The sequence below is a fragment of the Marmota marmota genome, unplaced genomic scaffold (genome assembly GCF_001458135.2).
Source record: "Marmota marmota marmota unplaced genomic scaffold, marMar, whole genome shotgun sequence".
Taxonomy (NCBI): domain Eukaryota; kingdom Metazoa; phylum Chordata; class Mammalia; order Rodentia; family Sciuridae; genus Marmota; species Marmota marmota.
The window spans coordinates 1,780,389-1,792,458 of NW_026000225.1; the positions used below are offsets into that span (position 1 = coordinate 1,780,389).

General features: G+C 48.8%; 1 protein-coding gene and 1 non-coding gene across 2 annotated transcripts in view; one reads left to right on the top strand and one right to left on the bottom strand.

Annotated features, from left to right (window-relative positions):
* Nucleotides 1-1,256: 1,256 nt before the first annotated feature.
* Ank1 (ankyrin 1) overlaps nt 1,257-12,070 on the bottom strand; it is a 204,398-nt gene continuing 193,584 nt past the window's right edge. The window contains exons 37-40 of the mRNA XM_048792871.1: nt 9,284-9,367; nt 8,193-8,333; nt 7,833-7,965; nt 1,257-2,066 (exon numbers count right to left, since the gene is read on the bottom strand). Coding sequence (XP_048648828.1) covers nt 7,867-7,965; nt 8,193-8,333; nt 9,284-9,367 — 324 coding nt within the window. The 3' untranslated portion in view covers nt 1,257-2,066; nt 7,833-7,866. The remainder of the gene's footprint in view (nt 2,067-7,832; nt 7,966-8,192; nt 8,334-9,283; nt 9,368-12,070) is intronic.
* Nucleotides 7,537-7,607, top strand: Trnag-acc. Its single transcript has one exon. It is a non-coding gene; the product is annotated as a tRNA-Gly (tRNA).

Genomic DNA, 12,070 nt, shown 5'->3' on the forward strand with positions numbered 1-12,070 from the left:
TCTCGCACCATGCAAGAGGGGGCTGCGAGCCTGCAGCTGCTCAGACGCAGCCCTCGGCGAGAACTGGGGCCAGGAGTTGGCACTTCCTCTCCCCTGCCCGCCCCACTGGGAGAGCAAAAGCAAACCCCGCCCCGGACGGACCCGAGTGCCTCGGCCCGTCCGGGACGCGGCCCTCGAGTCGACCGCACTTGGCCCGGGTAGGGCACCACCGGGCCAGACGGCGGAGGCCCGGTTGTCCCCGTTCCGCCCGAGACCTTTGCCGTCTGTCTCCAGAGCCTTGGGGTCTCTGACATTGAGGGCGCTTCTGTGCTACTTGGAAGGTTTAAATGTGTCCAGAGGACACCTTCGAAGAGAGGCAGGGGAGGAAGGTGACTGGACATCCGCCACAGTGGCTCTTTGAGAGAAGAGCCTATCAGAGTCTCTCTCCTGGCCCTAGAGGGCGCCCGCCCGGGCAAGGACGGGGCCGGATTGTGCTGATTCGGGCCTCCCTCTGCCGGAGGCTCTAGTATAACTTTAAGGCTCTTCCCTGATGGCACCGAGGCGAGGAACAGCCAGCTGTCGATTTCCTTCCTGCCCTGACCCAGAGCCTGGCTTTGAAGGGTCTCTTGGCCAGCCCGGGGTCTCTTGGTGGTCAGCAGCTCCATCCTCCTTCGGCTCTCCTCCCACTGGGCACGTGGTCAGGAGCCTTGCAAAGGGGAGGCATTGGGGCTGGCCAGCCTGGAACCTAGAGCCTGTACCCCCAGCCTGCGGGCTGCCTGGACTTCGAGCACCAAGTTGGCTCTGGGAGACCTTAGGGTGGTCCTGACATCTAGAACTGGCAGATACATTCACTAGCCCTACTTCCTTCCTTCCTCTTTCACTGAAAGACAGCCTGTACAGCTCCTTCTCCCGCAGCCTGGAGAAGTCCTCAGGAGCTGAGCTGTTAGTGCTTGGTACATACTGCTAAAGTGTTTCTATTGGTTTGCATAGTATTTATTGTTTTTCATATACACAAGGCTGATTACTGTACAGTTTACACTTTGAACACAGACTATGATAGAAGTGCTTGAAGATATAGAAAACCTCTTCTCTATTGGACATGCTGGTGCGACCCTGGGGCAGCCACTGGCCCTTCCCCAGCTGAGACCTTTAGGATGGGTCACTGGCTCCCTTTGAGTCCTATAGCTAAGCCTGGGGTCCTCGCCTCCAATTCTTAAGTCCCTAACACAAGGAACCCTGAATGCACTCTCAAGGTGATGATTTTCCATTGGAAGATGATTAATATTGAAACTGGCAGAGAGAGAGAGAGAGAGAGAGAGAGAGAGAGAGAAAGAGAGAACATAAAAAAAATCCAGTTTATCCATAGGAGATTCTATACAGCTTCAGAGGTCACAGTAAAATCAGTGTGTAGACAGAGTGAAGAGGAGGTGTGTGTGTGTGTGTGTGTGTCCCCTGAATGTCATGGAGAGCATTCTGGAAGGAGCAATCCACTGGGGAGTAGAGGGGTTGTCATGAATGGAATGGAGGTGGTGTGTGCAGGTGGGGATGGTTAGCAGATGAGGCCATGGGCTGAAGATACTAAACTGATTTCATGCCTAGTTTTCTTTTTTCTTCTCCCCCCCCCCTCTTTTTTTTTCCTTTCCAAAAAGCCCACATGGATTTCTCACAGATGAGGTTGGGGGAAAAAAATACCCTGTACGAAGTCAAAATCAAAACAATTTTTTTAAAAAACAAAAACAAAAACCATCCCCAGCCACAAAAGAGCCCTTTTTCACGTTTGCATCCATATGCTCTCTCTTGTACTTGTTTTCTGTCCCCTCTCTCTCTCCTCTCCCCTCTTGCTGCTTTTGCCCTGATTCCCGACAGAGATCCGTAGTCGACGGAGGCAGGATTGAAGACTGTAGGTCATGCGTCTACAGTCAGTCAGTCGTTCATGCGAATAGGAGACTAAAGGAAGTCCCTTACAGAGATCGTGCTGTGAGCCTAGAGGAACATGTGCAGCGCTTCTGTAGCCCTCCGGTCCAGCTCTCCTCCTGTGTGCATGGCAGAGTGTGTGGAGTTCAGGGGTTGGGTGTTGAGGTGTGATCCTGAGAGACACAAAGAAAGAAGGAGTCACTTAGAATTTAAAGGTGCAACTCCCAGCAACAACTCCAAACACAGAGTTTTTTGCCAGCTACTCAGATAGGGTCTGATTCAGGGAAAGTAGACTCCCCAAGCAAGGCGATGAGATGAGCAGTGAGCTGTTGTGCTTAGGGACTTTGAACTTCCCGGAATACTGTCCACCCTTCCCCGGGGAAGGCAGTCTCTCCGCACCACCCAAGTTTCCACTGGTTTCTTGCACAGTGGGTGAGTTTCCTGGGAAATCTGCATGGGGCAGGGACGGTGCTGTGCTGCGTGCTCCCGAAGGGGTGCCTTAAGGCTCCCATACCTGTGCAGCCACCTGGGGAGAAATCACTCAGTAGATCGACTCTCCTCTCTGCTGAAGTTCCGCCCCCCTCCCCTAGACCTGTCCTGCACAAAGCCTTCCTGAGAACTGCAGCTGCTCCCGGCTCTGGAAGCTCTTCCCTGCTCATAGCTACTTTTCATTTAAGAGTCTACAAAGTATAGTGATTAGGAGTAGGAACTCCTCAGCCAGATTGCCCAGTTACTTGGTGCCTGACCTTGGTTAAGTTACTTACCTGCTCTGTGACTCAATTTCTTCAGCTGTAAAATGAGGACAGTAATAGGACCTACCTTATTAGATCATTGTGATGTTTAAAAGAACTAATAAATAAATAAATAAATTCCTTAGGACTGAGCATTGCATGCATGTAAACTTGTTATTGGGTTCTCTGGAACTGCTACTGTTATTGTTGTTCTTTGTTTTTGTTTTTCTTTTTTTTTGGGGGGGGGGTGGTACCAGAAATTGAACCCAGGGGCTCTGAACCACTGAGCCACATCCCCAGCCTCCCCCAACCTTTTAAAATATTTTTTTAGTTGTTGTTGGACCTTTATTTTACTTATTTATATGTGGTGCTGAGAATTGAACCCAGTGCCTCTCGCATGCTAGGCAAGCGCTTTACCTAGCCCTTTTTAATTTTTATTTTGAGATTAGGTCTCACTAAATTTCATAGAGCCTCACTAAGTTGTTGAGGCTGACCTCAAACTTGTGATCCTCCTGTCTCAGCCTCTTGAGCCACTGGGATTACAGGCCACCATGCCCTGCTGTTGACTTTTCTTTTAAACATCTGTGTTATTTCCCTGGCTGGATTATAAACACTTCAGGGGCAGGAGCCTCTACCTAGAGTTTCCTATAGTAAGCGTTCTTTGAACAAGAGACAAAGTGAAATCTGGAGCTCAGGAAAGACCCATTTCTGGCTCAGGCCCTCGGCAGAGGAGAAAGTTAAAGCCTTGGAGATCACTGTGGTATAACTACCCATTTCATTTTTGGGTAAAGTGAGACTCAAGGGGAGCAGAGATAGGGCCAACTGGAGCAAGCAGCAGCACAGGGTGGGAGAGCACATGAGCTTCATGTCTGCAGCTGTTCCCCTGGGAAGGAATCACCCTTTCAAAACTTAGAAAACAGCTCCCTTCATTCTGTGTGGTTGTGCCAGCCTTGTTCCTTCTCTTATTTTCTCTCTGCACTGTAGCACCTGTCCCCACCCCTACCCAGTGCTTGTGGCTCTTTTTTCTCTCCCTTATACCCTAACTCTAATGTCCCTGCAGTGGCTGGCTATGAGGGTAGTACTCATACCTCCTGCATACCTCCACTTTACCTCCCCCACTCCTCCTATCCAGACTACTGACTAATTTTAAACTTATTAAACTATTCTACTGTCAGCGTTAATGCAAGTCTTGCAACCACATTGTCTGAATGTACAAGTATCCCCTAAAAAGAAAAACATCCAAAGGCAGTAGTCTCTTTCCTCCTTCAGCTTTGCAGAGAGCTCTACAAGGGAGAGTCAGGCCTGTACAGAGGGGTGCCAAGAACCACCAGAACCCTGCTCACGTTCCTGGTAATGCAGAGGCTATAGAGTTGCTTCTACTCCACTCCTTCCAGCTGTCTGGCTCCACACAGTCCCTACAGCAGCACTGAAAACCCTAATACTTGGACCTAAATACAAAGAAAAACCCAACACCTGCTACTATCTGCCCCAAACAATCATGCCTTGACTAAACAGCAATTTTTCAGCTTCTACACACTGCCAGGAAACTCCCTCACCCTGCCAGGCCTCCAACGCAAAAGCCTTCCCAAGGTTGGGAGTGATGTGGGGGAATCAGAATGAGTGGCTTAGTCCATTAAGTTCTACCCTTTGAGGGAGGGGGTTCCACATTTTTAATTGAACTATAACCATAATTTGTCTCAGGTCACATTTTAGACATGAAGTTACAACAGTCTACTTCACTTCTAGGAAGTTTGGCAAAGAGAATTAAAAAAAGAGTCATAATAATTTAATATTCAATATAAATAAAAAATCACTTGAGCAACTTGAGGGACAAAATCCTGAGTTCTAGAATTATAATTCACCAATACTGGGTGGGGCAGGACTCACAGATATCTTTTTTTTTTGCTGCTGCTGGGCTTAGTACCCAGGGCCTCATACATGTCAGGCAAGTGTTCTACCACTGAGCTACACCCCCAACCCCAAAACATATGTTTTAACAAGATTCTTGGATGACTGTAATACAGGGAAGTGGATGGCACTTTGAGAAAGAGCATAGTAGAACTTGCCAATTTATAATGCCCTTTCATAAACATGAACTCATCCATCACCATAGACATCCTGGGAGGAAAAATATTGGCATTATTGCTTCTTTATAGATAAAGAACCTGAGGCTTAGGAAGGTCAATTGACTTGCCCTGAGGCATATTACAAATAAAATCCGCCATTGATTGAGTGCCAGAGTATGTTCTTATTTACTCTTTACATAGCTTTCCCCCTTATTTGTAAACCTTTGTATGTTATTGTTGTTTCATTTTATTGTTTTTTTTTTTTTTTTTGCAGGGTGTATCTGGGGATCAAACCTAGGACCTTGTACATGATAAGTATATTCTACCACTCAACTGCATGTCCATCCTTGGAAATTTCCTCTTCTTCTTCTTTTTTTTTTTTTTTTTTTTAATTGAAGTGTAACTCATTTTCAGAAGGGACTATTTTCATCTTCTTTTGAGGAGTCTGAAACTCCAGGTAGTTAAATGACCTGTTTAAGGTAAACAGGAGGAGCCAGGCCTTGAATCTAGACTCCCAAACTCCAGTTTTCACTCTCTGAAACAAACAGAGCTGATTCACTATTCACTATTCACATGTTTGTAATCACTGAATTAGTGAATGCTGAACCATCGTTCTTAAAGGAAATACAAGCCTCTGGTCACATTTTCATTGACCAATAAACATATAACCCTATTTTATGTGGGATCTGTTCAAAGACACCTTATTTAATATATATGGCTGATTCATTCACACTGACCTCACCATCAATAGCACTGTAACTGGTTTCTTCACGAAGTTTCTTACTCTCCTTCTGGTACAGGAGATTCAACCCAGGATTGCTCTACCACTGAGCTATATCCTCATTCCTTTTTATTTTTTTATTTTGAGATAGGGTCTTGCTAAGTTGCCCAGGCAGGCCTTCACCTTGTGATCTTCCTGCCTCAGCTTCCCAGGTCACTGGGATTATAGGTATGTGCCACTGCACCGGCTCCTGAAGCTTCTCTAAAATGTATTATCTCTGGAAGGCACATCACAGCCTCTTTGCATTTACAAACACTAGAAAGCCTTTTAGCATTGCCCTGGAAGAATATTTTAAACAGGAAAGTCACCAAAAAACCCACAGAAATGCATCAAACATGGCACCAAATAGACCAATAAAAGGATGCTTGTTTGAACTGTGAGAGCTGAAATAAGGCAGAATTCTCCTTGCTCAGCCTCATCTGGGAATATGCATTGTCAGGCGTTTCAAACTTTTCTCCCTTCTGTGCCTTCCTGTGAATGACCACAGAAGAACAGTGAGAACTGGCTTTGGGTTACAAGTGAATTTTAGCAAGTAGGGGAATTTGAAAATGAACAAGGAGGATCTCCTGTACATCCTTGTGAGTGGGTGGTAGTAAATGTTAAGAATTAGAGCGTCTGCAGCCCTTTCACTATCTTCTCTGCAGCCTTTGCTCTCATTAGAAGGGTTCAGGATTTTATGTTGCCCCTTAGGCCCTTTGGGACACAGCCAGGAGCCTGCCTCCAAGCTCCCTCCCTTACCACTGTCACCCCTAATCCCAGGTATCCCCTTAGCCTTTTATTGGAAGAAGTCCCAGCACTGTCCTGGAGCCAGGCCCTACCATGTTCCTGACACCCATGCTAATGTAGTCTGATCCTTAATCACCTGTGATGGTGTTGGGTGTTGGTGGGTAGTGGGTTCAACCTCTTTGCAGATCATCTGTGGCAAATTAAACAATAAAAAATAATACTAGATTCCCTCCATCCCCCTAGCCCTCTTTCTGGGTTGCTTGTCTCCTGTTTAGGAACATTGGTAAAATCTGAGCCAAACAGAAGCTCAAATTTAAAGTCATTACTGCAGCTACTATAAGAAAAATAAGGCAGAAGAGTGTACTTTTCCCCTTCACTCTCCTTTTAAAAAATTTGTGCACCTTTGGATTAGTTCCAAGTCTGAATCTCAGCTAACCTCAGCCTTCGAAGCCAGGAGTGGGTGGGACCCCCGGCAATGCTGGGGTTAATGCTGTGACCTCCTTAAGCTGCTGAGGAGTCAGGTCTAATTTTATCCTCTCACTGGATCCGCCAGTCCTCTTTTTTGCCCAAGTGCTGAGATATGTCAGGAAGCCCCAAGTCAGCATTTCTGGTGGCTCAGGACACAGCGGGCCCAGCTTTTTGCAGAATGCAGAAAGCCAGCACCTGCTTGCTACTTGGCCCCAGAGCCAGGCCTTGGGGATTTGGATGGCAACAACCCAGTTAGTGCTGTGCTGGGGCCTCAATGCTTCCTCGCTCCCGGCCGACTCCCACCCCGATGCATCCTGTACTGAGCTGCCCCGAGCTGGGCACAATGAAGGGCCTCGGGGCAGCTCAGTACAGGATCCCTCAGGGAGGGCAGATCATCAGAGCTGGCCGCTGAAGCCCCCGGCACTGCACAGGCCCGCTGGAGACCCTCCCTGCACAGCACAGCACACACCCCTCAGCGCCATTGCCCCATGCTCACCCTCACCATGCACTGGCACCCAGCTCCCAACCCCATGACCCTCCTGACTTTCCAGGGAGAACACCATCCACCCCTTGGGTCTGTTAACTTCAGCCCCTTCCTAGAAAGCAAGGGAGCAGCCTGGTTCACGAAACATCAAGGAGAACTGAAGCCCGGGTCCTGATAGAACTTCAGTTAGGTTCCAGGTTCTGGAGAGCTCTTTTTGGGAAAGTGTGTTGAAATATCACTGCCCAGAGTGTTTTTCCTGCACTCTCCACTGTCCTTGCCACCAACCCCTGGAACCCATTGCTTGGTTTCTAAGATAGTGTGACTACCTTAGATGGACAGAGTGCTTTTCACTCATGAAAGAGTCCTTTTGAAACTGTATAGGGGTTAGGGGTGTAGCTCAGTGGTAGAGCGCTTGCCTACCATGCAGGAAGCCCTGGGTTTGATTTCCAGCACCACCAAAACCAAAACCAAATTCTAAAAACCGCATTTGTACACTTCCTGAGAGATAGGTGCCTCTGTTTCCTTGAAGAGGAAACTGAGACTCAGAGACATAGTCACTAGGTTGGGCCTCAAGAGAGGCTGGGTAGAGTGAGCACCCTAGGAGAAAGGGATGCAGGCAAAAAATGAGCAGCAACTCCACTGAGGGCCAGGCCATGCAGAAAGGACGAGAAGGCTTCTGTTACCTCCCAAGAGACTACTCCGAGGAGAGACTGGAGATCACTGTTTGCCCCTTTTCAGGCTGGCCCGCTTCACTATCTGAGCCCCCTTTCTGCCCTCTATAAGGTCCGGGTGCAGGCCACTCCCTCTCAGCTCCACCTGGAGACAGCAGCAGAGACAGAAAGCAAGACAGATCACACAGACAGATGAGAAAGGAAAACAAAAGCTAAGGAAGGAAAAGGGACAGTATGGAGCTGGTGGAACACCATTCATCAGGAAGAAGGTGACTGGAGGAACAGACGGTGCAGACTAGGCTGTGGCCGAGAGGCAGGCATCAGAGGAATTCCCTCCAAAGAGTGAGGGAGCCCCAAAAGCCCCCTCAGTACCTTGGCATGTTTTATAAAGTACTCAATATCGGCTTCCAGCTCACTAGGGTCCTCCAGGGGCCCCTCAACAATCACCTCCTGGTGCTCCTGGGTGTCATCAGCACCAGATGAGTCTATCTGCCGGACAACTTTGCGAACGATCTGGAAAAAAGAGGGAAGGGGGAAAGGGCTGGTCAAACCATGAAGACAAAGTGTGAGGAAAGACTCAGGAGAGAGATCTGAGGAATAAGGGGCCCTACCCAGAGGGGACAAGAAAAGGGAGCGGCCTCTTGCTGCCATTACTTTATGGAAAAACCCACCCTGGACAATGTCAGAAAAGCTAGAATTTATGGAAGGCTCTTGGCAGGTTTTGTTTTATGATCAAATTCTGACCACATGTAAAGTCTGTCTCAAGCCTACTGTGCTTCATTCTGCCTTTTGGCATCTGTAGAAGCCAAAAGCTGCCCATCCTCCTGTCAGTGCCCAAGGGCGGAGAACATTTTCTTTTTATCTACAATAATTCCATTCCACCCACCCAGTCCCTATTTGTTCATCCATCCAAACATTCAAATACCATTTACTCTGCATCTACTATGCGATCAGAGCAGGAGATGAAAACATAAAAGAACATGGACCCCGCCCAAAGGAAGGAGGAAAGACGGGGCAAGAGGTCTTGCTCCACCATAGTGCAAGCAGCGATCCTGAGACGCACATGCAAAATCCTCCCTGTTTTCTCTCCCTGGTTTCCCCTAGCTAGCATGGGGCCTGACACCCGACAGGCAAAACCACATCTAGTGAGTTAATATATGCTACCTACTCAGTGAATCTCCAGGTCCTTCTTATTAGAGGGAATGCCTGGTAGGCTGGGGATAGCACACTGCTCTATTTTAGAGGTTAAACATCAGGGGCTAGGTTTGGACACAGAGGCTGTGAGAAAAGCCACATCCAAACTGCTGGAGACCAAGAACACACACCTAAACCGCTCCTCCTGAGCGCTGGGGTGGCCCATAGCCATGCCTACCCTGTTGGTGTGGCCCGAGTTATGCTCTTCTGCCATTTAGCTTCTAGCCCCAACCAGCCTCTCCCCAACTCAGAGTATTCTCTGCACCCACCTTCTTGGTGACAATGTTGCCCTGCTCATCTGTGAATTGTTCCTCTGTCACCTGCTCCCCTGGAATATTCTGAAGCTCATTTCCCTGGAATAAGAGAAAGGGAAAATATATAAGATTGATAAATGGAGGTTGAGGACATAAAAGAGCCGTGGCAGCAACAACACATCCAATAAATCCCCACCCTGGCAGGAAACTCCAGCTCAGCAAGTAGCCGCAGCCAAACCGAGGACTCCCAGCACAGGGGCGGCGCCCCCGTGGGGCCACAAGGCCTGAAAATAGGATGGGCCCAGAGCTTGCAAGAGGTTGGTGTGCTTGATCTTTACAACAGCCCAGGAAGCCAGCAAAATAGGGATGATTACGCAAGTTGGATGGAGGAAACCCTGAGGGAAGAAGTGGGTAAGGCACCATTGTATAATTTTTCCAGCACTCCCCAGTCCAGAAGCCCTGCCACAGATCGTTAGCTACCCTGAGAGTGACTTGCCCGCAATTCCAAAGCTGGTTGGCAACAAGAACTGGATGAGAGAGAGAAGGCCCGAATCCCAGAGCTTTCTGGGCTGTCACCCCATGCTGGGTGCTGGGGAGAAGCCACACACAACTCTGGCTCCCAGTGTAGAATCCGATCCCCGGAGGCCTTCCTGGTCCTTCTCTTCCAACACATTTCCTGGTGCTTTCCCCCAGCTCCACACCATGCACAGCACAACAGTGTCCCCTCAGCCCTGGCCTCTGGTGCTCCCCTCAAGCTCCCATCCTGCCGCCTGCCTGGCCATTACCTGCAGGAGGACCCGCCGCCGGACCACCCTGGTAGAGATGGTCTCCTCGTCGTCACTCAGGCCCTCGCTCTCCCCCAGCTCCTTGTCCAGCTCCTGGTGGATGTGCTTCAGCACAAAGCACAGGGAGCCCTTGACAATGTGCATCACATTCTGACAGCTGACCAGGAAAAAGCCCAGGAGCACTAGGGTGACCAGGAGTTGGGTGATGAAAGTCCACATCCTCACCTCCTCTCACCAGCCTGGCCCTCCAGGGACCAGGGAAACCGGGGCCCGGCTGCTGCAAGGATCCAGTCTCTCATTCTCCTCTTGGACTCACGAGTCCCCCAGAGACCCCTTCCATCCTCTCTCTCTCTCTTGTTTTCTCTTTGTCTCTTTCTATCTCTCCAAGCAGGAGACAGAATGGGCCTTCTCCCGATACACCAGCCGGCCTGAGTGCCCCTCCTGTGAGTAGCCCTGGGATCTGCCCTAACTCCACGGTGACGTCAGGCTTCTATAATTTTAGCTTCCCAAACCAGCTGCTGGAGCTGTCCAACTGGGCTAGAAGGAATCCGGCAGGTGCTGTGTCCTGGACACAGAAAGCACATGTCAAAGTCACTGAAGACCTGGAAGGGGGGCCTGCCCACTAGTCTTTCCGGCCTGCCTGTCCCTATGGAAACCAGAGGGAGTTCTGCCCTAGGAAAATTTCTCATTCAAGGATTCTATAAAATAAAATGTTCCAAGAATGTGGTTGCTCCTGTTTCTCCCTGGACTGCTACTGCAGTCATCAGAATGTCTGCCTGTGCTGGAGGCCGAGACCAGCTAATACCCTGGATAGTGAGGAAGGAGTTTATTTTAAAAATAGCCTCAAGGGGGAGTGATTTACTCAGGCCCAGCCAAATGAGCAGGGCAGCAGTCCAGTACAGGTGGTAGGGCCACCTGGAAGCCGATCTGTAATTCCTATGAGCCCCACAAGCCCTCAGTCCCCTCCTTTACAGGGCATGACAACCCTGAACTCCAGCATGGAACTGGTGTGTCTATTTAAGGCCTGTCCTTAAAGGCTCTTCCCGTGCTAGGACACTGACGCCCACTGAGCAGGAACCACGCGTATTACACTTGCGTGCACAGAGCTGATTCACAAATGAAGCCGCAGCAGCTGGGGCTGGAAGGAATTTCACTTTCTGGGTCAGGTTGTTCCCCTTTTAAGTAGCAGCCTGTTGGCAGAAAAAATAAAGACCCGGGACACCCTGCACTCACTTACTGTGGGGTCTTGGGAAATCTTCTCAGTGCCTAATTTTCCTTATTCATAAGCTGGAAATTAATGTGCTTTTCTTACCCCTTCTTAAAATTGCTGTGAGGACCACAGAGTTTATGAAGACTGTCACTCTGGATAATAGTGGCATAGATGTACCCCACTGTGCACTACTTTGCAGGCATTGTTCTGTGTGTTTCACACATTAACTCAGTTAAACCTTACCAATGGCCTATAGGTATGTGCTATAATTTCCCCGTTTTTATAAAAGAAACAGGCAAAGAGAATTTAAGTAACTTGCCTAAGTGAAAAAGTAAGTAAATGACGGAGTCAGATTTCAAACTCCTATCACCCCCAATATGACACCTCATTTCAACAAGATAATGTCGGGAAAAAACAAAAGCCCTTACTTAGCACATGCAAAGGAGTTGGTCATGGCACAACATGTAGTTTTAACAAGGCTAAGACAAATCCAGGAGCTGGGCTTTTTTTTTGGGGGGGGGTTGGGGAATGTGGTAGAGACCTTGCCTGGGACGTGGGAGACTCTGGGTTCCATCCCTAACACCACATGCCAAAAAAGAGTCCAATTTCAGATATTTCCACTCAGATCCCAGAAGAATCAGCCAGGTTATATTCATTGCAGGCCCAACTCCCAAGCCCTATGTGACATGGCATATCTCTCTCTCTCCCTCTCTCTCTCTCTCTCTCTGTTTCTAGAAATTCAATGGTAATACTAGTAAATGGGGGGAGCTTTAAAAATCATTGTCTTCAATGGGCCTCATTATCCTC